At 41.3% G+C, this 12924-nt stretch overlaps 1 protein-coding gene across 1 annotated transcript in view; it reads right to left on the bottom strand.

Moving 5' to 3' along the window:
- The window catches only part of kif9 (kinesin family member 9), a 109948-nt gene that overhangs the window by 28091 nt on the left and 68933 nt on the right, over positions 1 to 12924 (bottom strand). The window contains exons 15-16 of the mRNA XM_072570115.1: positions 7768 to 7895; positions 5234 to 5416 (exon numbers count right to left, since the gene is read on the bottom strand). Of these exons, the coding sequence (XP_072426216.1) occupies positions 5234 to 5416; positions 7768 to 7895 (311 nt within the window). The remainder of the gene's footprint in view (positions 1 to 5233; positions 5417 to 7767; positions 7896 to 12924) is intronic.

Genomic DNA, 12924 nt, shown 5'->3' with positions numbered 1-12924 from the left:
AAACTTGATTGAGTTTTTTGATGAAGTAACAAAGAAGATTGATGAGGGCAGAGCAGTAGATGTGATCTATATAGATTTCAGTAAGGGGTTCGACAAGGTTCCCCATGGGAGACTGATTAGCAAGGTTAGATCTCATGGAATACAGGGAGAACTAGCCATTTGGATACAGAACTGGCTCAAAGGTAGAAGACAGAGGGTGGTGGTGGAGGGTTGTTTTTCAGACTGGAGGCTTGTGACCAGTGGAGTGCCGCAAGGATCGGTGCTGGGCCCTCTATGTTTTGTCATTTACATAAATGATTTTGATGTGAGCATAAGAGGTACAGTTAGTAATTTGCAGATGACACCAAAATTGGAGGTGTAGTGGACAGCGAAGAGGGTTACCTCAGATTACAACAGGATCTGGACCAGATGGGCCAATAGGCTGAGAAGTGGCAGATGGAGTTTAGTTCAGATAAATGTGAGGTGCTGCATTTTGGGAAAGCAAATATTAGCAGGACTTATACACTTAATGGTAAGGTCCTAGGGAGTGTTGCTGAACAAAGAGAACTTGGGGTGCAGGTTCATAGCTCCTTGAAAGTGGAGTTGTAGGTAGATAGGATAGTGAAGAAGGTGTTTGGTATGCTTTCCTTTATTGGTCAGAGTATTGAGTACAGGAGTTGGGAGGTCATGTTGCGGCTGTACAGGACATTGGTTAGGCCACTGTTGGAGTATTGCATGCAATTCTGGTCTCCTTCCTATCGAAAAGATGTTGTGGATCTTGAAAGGGTTCAGAAAAGATTTACGAGGATGTTGCCAGGGTTGGAGGATCTGAGCTACAGGGAGAGGCTGAACAGGCTGGGGCTGTTTTCCCTGGAGCGTCAGAGGCTGAGGAGTGACCCTATAGAGGTTTACAAAATTATGAGGGACATGGATAGGATAAATAGACAAAGTCTTTTCCCTGGATGCGGGGAATCCAGAACTAGAGGGCATAGGTTTAGGGTGAGAGGGGAAAGATATAAATGAGACCTAAGGGGTATTTTTTCACACAAAAGGTGGTACGTGTATAGAATGAGCTGCCAGAGGATGTGGTGGAGGCTGGTACAATTGTAACATTTAAGATGCATTTGGATGGGTATATGAATAGGAAGGGTTTGTAGGGATATGGGCCGGGTGCTGGCAGGTGGGATTAGATTGGGTTGGGATATTTGGTCGGCATGGACAGGTTGGACTGAATTCTCTATGACTTTAAGGTACTTCACTGTGAGAGAGGTCTGTGCAACTTATCCTGCTGTAAGGTACTTTGATTTCAAAAGGGAATTTTCTTTTTGCTGCTAGCTTATAGAGTCATAGAGATGTACAGCACGCAAACAGACCCTTCGGTCCAACTCGTCCATGCCGACCATGTATCCAAACTCTTGGAGGATTTTTACTTCAATTATCACTCTTAGTTGTGTGCTGAAGCTTTTGCGAGGCAACCTTCAGTATGTGGCCCTATCTCTTCCAAAACAACTTTGTCAAGCAACTAAATCTAGAAAACTAATCTCTGATCTTCCTTCCTAAAAGCTTGAATGTCAGTTTCCACAAAGACATTTGGTTTTTTGTAAACAGTATGTGAACTATAACATACTTCAAAACTTTTGATTGTTCAGTTCCTAGAAATACAACATAGATAGAACATAGAAAAGTATAGCACAGAACAGGCCCTTAGGCCCACGATGTTGTGTCGAGATTTAATCCTAATGTAAAATATAGTAACTTAACCTACATATCCCTCAACTCACTGCTATTCATGTGCATGTCTAGCAGTCACTTAAATGTCCCCACTGACTCTGCTTCCACCAACACAGCTGGCAATGCATTCCATGCATTCACAACTCTCTGCATAAAGAACCTACCTCTGACGTCTCCTTGATACCTTCCTCCTAATATCTTCAAACTATGATTTCTCGTACCAGTCAATCCTGCCCTGGGGAAAAGTCTCTGGCTATTGACTCTATCTATTCCTCTCATTATTTTGTACATCTCGATCAGGTCTCCTCTCTTCTTCCTTCCCTCCAAAGAGAAAAGTCCAAGCTTATTCAACCTTTCTTCATAAGGCAAGCCCTCCAGTCCAGGCAGCATGCTGGTAAACCTTCTTTGCACCCTCTCCAAAGCCTCTGTACCTTTTCTATAGTAGGGTGACCAGAACAGGACACAATATTCCAATCATACGGTAAACTTTCTGCAGCACAGAATCCATCTCTTCCAGCTTCCTTCACATAGTTAATTACTTTTTAAGGACCAAGTATTCCCAAATATATATATTTATATCATTTTTGGGATTTACATTATAAAATAGAGGCAAAGGGATTTTGTTTAGTTTTGTTCAGGTTTTTTTTAAACGTCAGAACATCATTCTGGAACAGTAACTCAAATACTCACTGCTAATAAAGCGTGAGACTGCAATCAAGTACTGACAGAATCTGTGCAATGTTATTGTACAAGACATTTATACTTGGGAGTTTATTACTGGTAGAGTAATCAGTACAAAAGGATGAGTTTTGTTTTGATTCTAGTTCACAAGAAACAAGTGTTCAGTTCAAAAGTAAAAAGATTTTCTCTTTGTAGGGATTCTTTAACCATTTCAGTTCAGGGAGTCCCCAGCAGAAATGATTCAATACTCTGAAGATTCCAAGCCAGGAGAATTTGGGATAGAAATCTTCAAGTTAGAATTGAGAAAGTTAGGCCAACAAAGTTGTAGAAAGGTTCATGTCATCTGATGTGAAAAGGAATTGTGAAATTGCCTCTCTTGAGCAAGGAAAAGGAACTGGAAAGTTTCCAATTAAGTAAAGATTTAAAAACTGAGGCAGTGATATTTCTCTGGGATTGAATTTCTGGTTTTGGTTTTGGGAATCAGGTTGAAACTTTGTTTTGATAGATGTGTTGACATTTTTCTAACTAATGTATATAGTTACCTTGTTTTTTTAAAATTCATTCACAGATGTGGGCATCGCTAGCTAGGCCAGCATTTATTGGCCATCCCTAATTTCCCAGAGGGCAGTTAAGATCAACCATACTGCTGTGGTTGACTCTGGAGTCTGGAGTCACATATAGCCAGACTAAGTAAGAATGGCAGTTTCCTTCCCTAAAGGATATTAGTGAATTAGATGAGTTTTTCCTGACAGTCAACATCAGTACACGGTTATCATTGACTCTTAATGCATTTGTATCAAATCTTCAATGTGAATACAGCTTCTCAGCACTGAGTTAGTGCTTGTTATACTGGATGAAGTCCATACTGACACCAAAATATGACCTTACTGGATTATGCACTTACCACAGGACTACAACAGTACTTCATAGATTATTTCCAGTATGACTCCCATTTTAATTCATCACAACTTCTCAAGAACGGAAACACAGAGAGATAGAAGGAAAGAACAGAAACACAGAGAGAGGGAGAGAACAAAAACACAGAGAGATAGAGAGAGAGAACAGATACACGGAGAGATAGATAGAGGGATAATAAGGATGAGCAACTAATGCTGGCCCTGCTAGCAATACCCACATCCTATTTATGAAGTTTTGAAAAAGAATCTCTTGAAAATTAATGAAAAATGCAATAAAAGAGCAGGGAACATTTAAGATATTGAAGTTCACATATTATAATTCAATAATACATTTTTAATCTCAAAACCTGTGTTTTAAAATACTTTGTAAGAATGTTATTATTTTCTGTACTCATGCACAACCAAGCTCTCCACATTTTCTGCAGTCAGAAGACTCAGTGAATTTCCTCTCCCTCCACCAACCATTCCCAACCATGCATCTACATATATATCCCTCTTTGCAAACCCCTCCACACCCAGACATGCAATAGCCCCTCTTCACAACATTCTCCCCTACTCATACACCAGTCCCTCTTCTCAAAGCATCTCCCCACCCCTCACAATCAGTCACTCAGCACTTTCTTCCTAAACTCTGTCTTCTCTCACAGTCGCTCCATCAGCAGCCCCTCTTTAAAATCCAACTTCCTTGCTTTTGGTCAGTAGTTCGACTTCTCAAAATGCAACCCCCACTTGATGCCACCTCTTCCCAGTTAGCTAGTGGGACGATATTTGTAAAAATAAGGAACAAGAAGGAACAGTCAAGAGCCTCGCTAATGTTTTGTCATTTGTCCTCAATTATGACAGTGATGCAGACTACTAAGCAATGGGTACCATTCTAGTTTCACGTAACCATGTACGAACCTGGAAACTCATTGGTTTTCAAAGAATGACTGCATTTTTAGATACCAGTTGCACTCGCTTAATCAGTATGGTCATGCCACCAGGTGACATCACTCACCTTTCCAACAGCCTTACAGCCCTCTTAGGTCCTTTTATGGCAAGGACACTGTCACTGAAAATTGGTAGCAATTCACTACACCTGTGGGAGATTCAGACTGCTCCTTCCCCACTTAATCCATTGACACTTGAGCTCTTCTGCTCCCAACCCCCATCTCCCCAAAACCCATAGACGTTCCAGCTCTGGTACCCTCCTCTAACTTCATGCTAAATAACAAACCCAGACACCTCTCCCCTTCACAAACCACATCGAGACCTGAGCTTCACTGCTTCCTTTACTGAACTGCGTGGAGATTTGAGCTCTGCTCCCTCTTACTACCCTGTGCAAATATTAAGGCTTCAGTCAAATGGTCAGCAGCAGAGCGTGTCCCAGTGGTGTAATGAGGTAGGCAGTCATCTCTGAGCTTGTGTGATTGGCTTTTAAGTTTTTCCCCAACACTGGAGCTCTCAGACTGCGCCTTGGGAAGCTTGAACTTTAAGTATCAACTAAAAGCACATGAGATCATGATCAATCACACCAAACAATTACAAAGAGGCAGAGGTGAAAAAATAATTTTCGAGGGTGGAGTTCCATACGTACTTGAACAGTTGGAAATCTGTCAAATAGTAGAAATTTCTCATCCGAAAATAATTCAAGGAGAGCAAATCAGCAGAAAAAGTTACTGGATTTTACATTATTTTGGTCTTTTTTTAAACAGCTATCTTGACTATTCACCAGATTCCTCTACCTTTTACCTTTGAAGAACACATTTTAAATGCTTTTCTACTGTCATCACCAGACCACCATCAACCACTGCTCCATATGCTCAACCAATTGAATCAGTGTCAAACATCACTACCATAGGAAATTCATAGTGTAAAATCTGCTGATCACAGATTCTTTGAATTCCATTTCTCTTTCCAAGTCTGCTCTGAACTCCCCTGCTTACCTGGACTTGCTATCTTCCAATTTGATAACTATTTCTGACTGTGCAGAATCAGCACTCAGAACTTCAAGGTCTCTCTGTGTTGCGTCTTTCTCAGGAAGGATAGGAGGTGAAGATTCTTTCACCTGTAAAACCATCTCAGCATCTTTTCCTCCAATAGACATTCGTTCCTTCTTGATGTTGCTACTGTAAACACAAAGTAACCATCAACTTAATTCAAAACAGGTAAATATTCATTGAAGTCCACTCAATCATCAGAAAAATAATGGAAGATGTCATCAATAATGCTATCAAGCTGTGCTTTCTCACTAAAAATAGTTCACCAATGCTTAGTTGGGTTCTCTCAGGATTACAACTGAAAACTTATTACACCATGATCCAGACATAGACAATATAGCTGAGGTGAGAGTAACTGCCCTTGACCTCAAGCAACAATAAGCTCTGATCAAATGAAATTTAATTAAAATAATGGGAGAGAAACTGTACATAAAGGGAGATAGTGCAATTGTTGGAAGACAATTGTCTCAGCCTTACTACATCACCTTAAGAGTTCCTCAGTTAGAGTCCAGGGCCCAATCATCTTCACCAATTTCTTTTATCAAAATGGCAAAGTTTAGATTTTTGCTGGTGATTGCTGAATGTTCAGCACTTCTTGTAACTTGTCAGATTATTAAGCATTCCACTCGTGTAATAATATTTGGACAATATCCAGACTTCAACTGATATGTCAGTAATATATCTGCTGCATAAGTGTTAGGCAGTAATCATGTCTAGCAAAATTCTGAGTCCACCCTCTTTGCCAGTCAAAGGCATTCCCATTGCTAAATCTCACACTATAATGGGAAGTTACCATTGTCTGAAATTTAGCTGAATCAGCCATCAAAATACCATGATTACTAGAGTAGCACTGCTATAGGTTGGGATTACTGTGGCAAGTAATTCATTTGCTGACTTCCCAAAACCTGTCCAAATCTATGAGACAGGTCAAAAGTGTGATGAAATACTTTCCACTTGGTTTGAGTAAGTGCAGATCCAACAAATCTCAAAATCTTGACACCATTCCTCCCTCTAATAGATTAAAATCTAGGAACTCCTTCCCCTAAATGCCATTGTAGGTGTACCTCAACCATATTGACTGTAATACTCAAGAAACTAGCTTACCACCATCTTTTCAAAGGTAATTAAAGATGGGAAAAGAATGTTAGCTTTGCCAACAATGCTTATGATAAAAAGAAACTTGGATTTAATCTAGCAAGCTCAGATTTAAACAGTTATCCAGAATTCAGCTTCTGGCATGTTAAAAATAACTATAGCAAAGTACTAACAGTAAGAGATGCTGACTCAGGTTCTTGTTACATCATTAACACTTACTGGTCTATCAGATTCTGTCTGTCTCAGAGATAGGTGCAACCATTGAAACTAATTGAAAGTTTTAGTGTTTATTGAAAATTCTGGCATGTTTCAAAGGGCCTTGGTGCAACCATGTCTAAAATATTGTGAACAATTGTGGTCTTCTTAACTAAGAATATACATTATCCTCTTGCCTTGCAGGGACTGGAACAAAAGCTCACCCAAGGATTCATGGAATGAAAGCATTGTTCTCAGAAGAGATTGTGTTGAATATATTTAAATTCCCTACAGTTTAGAAGAATGAGAGTAATCTCACTGAAACAATCCTTGGGGTTTGATATGGTAGCTGCAGGGAGGATATTTCTCCTGCCTATGAAACCTAGAACTAGTACCAGAATAGGAATTAGTTCTTCACTGAAAGTGTTCTGAACTTTTGGAATTCTCTGCAATAGAGAGTTATGAATGCTCGAGCATTGAGTATATTCAAATCAGAGGTTTACAGGTTTAAAAAAATGTAAATAGTAGGAGAATCATTAAGGGGCCAGTGTTTGTGCAAACCGCATAACTAGGGAAGTAGAGAGGGTTTGAATTAAATCATGGGGGATAGGGTGCAGCAAAGAATACAGACAAGGTAAGAGAGGAAAATATAAATTTGTGAAATGAGGACCGGAGATGGCAGGAAGGAGCAGAGAGAAAAGAAAACCCTAAAACATTCCAACTAGACATTACAAAAATAGCAAAAAGGCAAAACTAAAAACAAATGTATGTGAAGATGTATTCATAACAAAGGAAGAAAATGAAGAAAACACAATCTGATGGAGACATGGTTGCAAGTTAATAAAGATTGTCCTGAATTATGAGGGATATGTAACATTTAAGAAAAAAGGAAGTTATATATGTGATGGGGTAGCACTGTTAGTCAAGATTAGATTTGTGCAATAATCAATTTAAGTAGAGCTGAGGAATAGTAAGAGAAAGAACGGATAAATAGAACTAATGTAATGGCTCTTCAAAGGGCTGAAACAAATACAATGGGATTATCTGTTTTAGCTTATACTATATTATTCTGCAACGATTAGCACAAGAGGAAGGTTGCAACAACACAATAAGATTATATCAGTAGCTTCTCCAAGCAGAGCACTTGAAGGAGAAAGATAAATCCAATGAAAAAAATGGAAACCTCTAACCCAGTTGGATCTTTTCCCTTCTTGGTTTTTAACTTTTTGGCTTTAGCTGATGTTGGAGCTTGTCCAATACCAAATCCCTCTCCACTCACTTCTCCAACATGTGTTTCTTCAGCTGTCTCAGTCACCACCTGCAAGCACCAAAAGATAAGGTACTGAAAAAACAATTGGTGAAATTTACACAAGTAATAAGATACTGTAATAGAAAACCTTACAGATTTTTTAAAAATTCTTTCATGGGATGTGGGCTTCACTGGCTAGGCCAGTATTTATTGCCCATTCCTGCCCAGAGGGTATTTAAGTATCAACCACATTGCTGTAGGCCTGGGCCATACACAGGTCAGACCAGATTAAGTTGGCAGATTTTCTTTTTTAATGGGAAATTGACCCAGATAGAGTTTTACAGCAATTCCGTTAGGCTAGCTTTTTAAAAATTCCAGATTTTTAATGAATTCAAATTTCACTAACTGCTATGGTGAGGTTTGATACCAAGTGTCTGGAACATTGCTGTGCTCAATGTAATGTTTTCTTTTAGAAATGACTTGTAGTGATTCAGAATATTTTATTAAATCTAAAAAACTACATAAATTTGCAGTTTTTCAAAGTTGAATTCCAACACGAAGCCTTTACCAGAGTCTTCACTTTATGCTCAAGTGAATTTGCCATGACATGTCCAGGATAACAAGTATAAAATCCTTTCTGTTAATTACCTTACAAAATAAAAACTTTCATTGCTTCTAGTCTCATTTTGCCTTTGATAGCATGGAGCATCAGTCTGGATTTTGTTTTACACATAATGTAAAAAAGTATAGAAAAGGTTAATGAAATAATGTGCAACAGCAATATAATCTAGTATAGCCATAGTATTTATTGGGGTAATTTAAGCTAATTTTTCAAAAAAAAGACTCGCATTTAATATCCAGAGCGTTTCCCAACTTCAGGGTTCTGAAAGCATTTTTACAGCGAATTAGGTACTTTTGATGTACAGTCATTGTTGTAAGGTCGTATATAAGGCAGCCAGTTTGTATACAAAAGGTCCCACAAATATTAATGATCCAATAATTGATTTTAGATATTGGTTGAGGAGTAACTATTGGCTGGAACACGACGTACTTCGCTTCAAATGAATGATTTGAGATTTTTTTTACATCAGTTTAGGAGGTGAATGGGATTTTAGTGTAACGTTTCATTTGAAAGGATCACTGTAATGGAAAATTAACATTTATTGTGAAATCAATAAAGGCATAGAGAAACAAAGAAGTAAAGGCCTGACTGAAACTAGGGGCAAGTATTGCAAACTAAAGAGAAAAATGTAAAGGCAAACCAACCAACAGCAGACTTACAAGGCCAGTTAAACTATCATATCAACAGTCAAGAATGAGAGAAACAACTCCATATATGGAAAGGAACTCAAATGTTCCAGGCCCCTAACCTTGCAGGTGTTGACAAGAAGAAGTGAATTATAGTATAAAGGGAATATGTGAAGGCTATCGAGCGCCCCTTTACATGAGGCATCTTGCCAATGTTTTGCAGAGGTCTGAAATAAACTTTTTCTTTGCTCTTGCAAGCATTTGAATCGAGTTGATTTAATTTTTCATGACAGTAAAGTTGGAGGCTCGCCCGGGACCCTGCGACTGGGGAAGATTCTTAAGGTTCCCAGGAGGTGCAGGTTCCCAGTGCCTTGAAGGACTTTTACTTCATCTTGAGCACTAAATTGGCCCCTTTGCGCAACAGGGCTGGGAATCTCTGGATTGCCCCGGTGCCGGGGTCCAAATCGAATAGGGTCAGGGTAAGAGACGTGGCTTAAGTAATCCTACATGGAGACTCATTCTAAGAGAATAAACAAATCAGGAGTAGGGTCCATTGAACTCTTACGCGGTATTCAAGCAAAACTCAAGGGAAAGGATTGATGTCTCTAGAGTGTTGAAGAGACAGCAAGTTTAAGGATGGTTTTAGACTTGGAACCACCACTGGCTGAGTTGGACTCGCCAAAGACATACCGGGTATGGAGTTTCTTGGTTTACGAAAACTAAGGCATTGAGGCGGACATGCCCAATGAGAGGGGACCTCCGGAGGTAAAAGCAAGTCATATTGGCAAAAAAAGATAACAGTACCATGTGAGAGAGAGAGAGAGAGAGAGAGAAAGAGCTGAACACTTTTCCAATAACGCTGAAAATGGGCTCCAGCAAGAGCAAACAAAAAGACGGTCCACAGAGGACTTGGAGTGGTCAACCAAAAATACAATACAATACATGTTAAATAATTATGGCCCAGAATCTGTAAAGCAGTTAGAATTGTGGATCAAGGAATGTGGTTTTCCGGAGGGAGGAAGTTTTAGTAAAAGGCATTTGGAAATACTGAGGTCATGTTTGGAGGACAGAGAGAAGGAGAGACGGAAGGGACAAATAGAAGCTGTGAATTGGAGTGCTTATAACATGTGGAAGGCTGAGGCTGATATCAGAGAAAGGAAATCTCAAGTAAAAGATAGATCAAATACGCGTACAAATACCAGCGCACATGCAGACACAAGAGGAAACCAACCTAATGAAGCTGTACAGTGTCTGAAGTCTGGTCCAGATCCTGACCTTGATGGCCGCCCTCCGAGACCAACAGCCCCCCTACGAGATCCGCCTAGCGAAGGTTCCAAGTCAGCGGCCACCGCCTTGGGGTCTGCTGAATCACCGGTAGCATTTCATACCCACAACAGATCGAAGCAAGAAGACCAAGTGGAGGACGGCCTCTCCAAGACAGAAAGGCATCCAGGGCCTGTCCGCGATCACCCCACAACAGACAATGAGTCAGATGGTGAGAGTACTGACTCATGATCACCTAACCAGGTGGTTCTGCAAGCACCAATGGTTGAAGTTGCAGATCCAGAAGTGTACCCGATGTTGGTCCACTGGCCATGGACCATGAAGGATTTGGAAAGTGCCTATGGGCAATTGCCTGACCCACGCAAGGTTGGAGGTAATAAGTTCGCCAAAGAAGTGACGAGGTTCTGTACTGAGTTCCATCCCATGTCACATGAGATGAGACGTCTCCTGGGATGAAAACTGGGTGCCAATGTCACTAAAATCAGGTATAACTGGCCAGCCGCAAATATCCATGCTAGAGCAGCCGACCTGCAGGCGGAGTGGAACAGAGACTTTAATGATTTTGTCGCAGCGCTGGCAACCGCCTGTAGGGAGGCATCAGTATGAATGGACATGACCAAAATTACAATATGTAAACAACAAGAAGGTGAGACAGTGTCCCCAGTACGTTACGTACCTCACTGAAGTCCATTACGCCCATAGTGGACTGACACCATAGAGGACAGAACGACAGCAGAAATCACGTGGTATGAGCCACACCTGAGGAACAGCTTCATCAATAATGCCCTACAGCAGGTCAGTGATTACTTGGGAATAAACATGAGACTACACTGTGCCTACCCCCACCCCAGCGAGTGCTGGGGCAGTGGAAAGAGAGAATGCTACCCTAAAAAATAAATTGACAAAATGCTGTGAGGAACTAGGTGTGAGGTAGACAAAGGCACTTCCAATTGTGCTAATATATATGAGATCTAGAAGGAGAGGAAGAGCCAATCTTAGCCCATTTGAGATTTTGTTTGGTAGGCTGCCCAATACAGGAATTGGCCCAAGACCAAAAGTAAGACAAATAACAGACCACTGTGAGGATGAGGTGTTGTGTTACTGTATAAAACTCTCTACATTTTTGTCTCAAATACAGAATCAAGTGAAGGCAGCACCACCCCAACCAGCAGAAGGGAAGCTGCACAATCTAGAACCTGGAGACTGGATAATGGTGAAAGACTTTAGGAGGAAACACTGGAAGGTGAAGAGGGGCTGGGGCCATTTCAAGTGCTCCTTACAACATAGACAGCTGTTAAGATCGCTGAGCCATTTGGATACATGCCAGCCATTGCAAACGTGTAGCTGGACCTGAGGAGACATCGGACGATACCGGAACCAAATAAGTGCAAGTAGTGAAACTCCGATAACCAGATTGGACTGATATACTGGATTTGTAAGGTTGCTAGACATCTCTTACAGATATGGGGCTGCCCCAGCTCACATTTTAGTAATTGCCCTGGCAGGACTACTCGCAAAGGCAGGGGCGTCTGGGATACAGCCGCAGATGGTAACCTTAACCGAGGGTGCTAAGGGGAACTTTACATGCGACCCACGGCTGTTTAGTAACTAGGACGACTATAAATGGAACAATGAATATTTATTCAGGGATCCTTGTGCTCCCAGAAACTGCAACGTAGTAGTAGCCACCACAGCTACAGGGACTCCTGACACGGGAAATAGGTATTCTATTATCAAGGAAGGAAGTGCCAGGACACGGGTAATAATAACCAAGATTCAGAAGAGTGATGAGGGAGCCTGATGGTATGGAATAGATAGACCCTTCTCCGACATCTATAGACAGGTGAATAGAGTGGTAGTCGCCGCCACCCCCAGAGATGCAGTGCAGAAGGTCCTACAGGAAATAGTAGCATCAGGGCACGGCAACCAACCAAACCAAATCATGGACCTAACCACAAGCAGGGCAGAGGGCATTAATGTCATGCCAGAACCTGGAGGGAGTCGGCTGGGGCTCGGGAGCCATTCTAACTCGGTAGTCGAAATAGCCCTTCATGAGATAAGTGGTGTAAATGCGACACCAGTAGGTTGAGAGGTGCGAAGGGCCATTGCTAGATGTGAAGGGAACAGAGCTTGTGCCTTGGCCCTAATACAAACACCAGAGATTAGAGGTTGGCTTCCCTTGTTGGATATGTTTGCACACAGCCCAACAGTGGACTGCCGAACCAATCACAGAGAACCTAACGAGAAATGCTAGCTGCCTACTTCCACGAGCGGCGACTACCCTGACCCTGGTAGGGAGAGCAATTAGGACAAATCTCATGCCACCACCCGAACTCAAGGCTAACTGCAGTCCCAATGCAGACACGCTGCCGACCACAACCTTCCATATAGTGGAAGGCAGGGGAGAAACGTGTATTTGCACAAATTAGGGGAGAGTCGATTTGGGGATCTCTCAGTGTACTACGACGCTGTACTTAACCAATGACTCTTGCTCAGCTACCTATGATCATCAATATTTCTTGTTCCTTTATCAATAATCAGACCATGATGGCGGGTATAATATGGG

Source organism: Chiloscyllium punctatum, chromosome 5 (assembly GCF_047496795.1).
Source record: "Chiloscyllium punctatum isolate Juve2018m chromosome 5, sChiPun1.3, whole genome shotgun sequence".
Classification (NCBI taxonomy): Eukaryota; Metazoa; Chordata; class Chondrichthyes; order Orectolobiformes; family Hemiscylliidae; genus Chiloscyllium; species Chiloscyllium punctatum.
The sequence above is the reverse complement of the archived record's forward strand: the minus strand, read 5'-3'. Positions and strand labels throughout refer to the sequence as shown.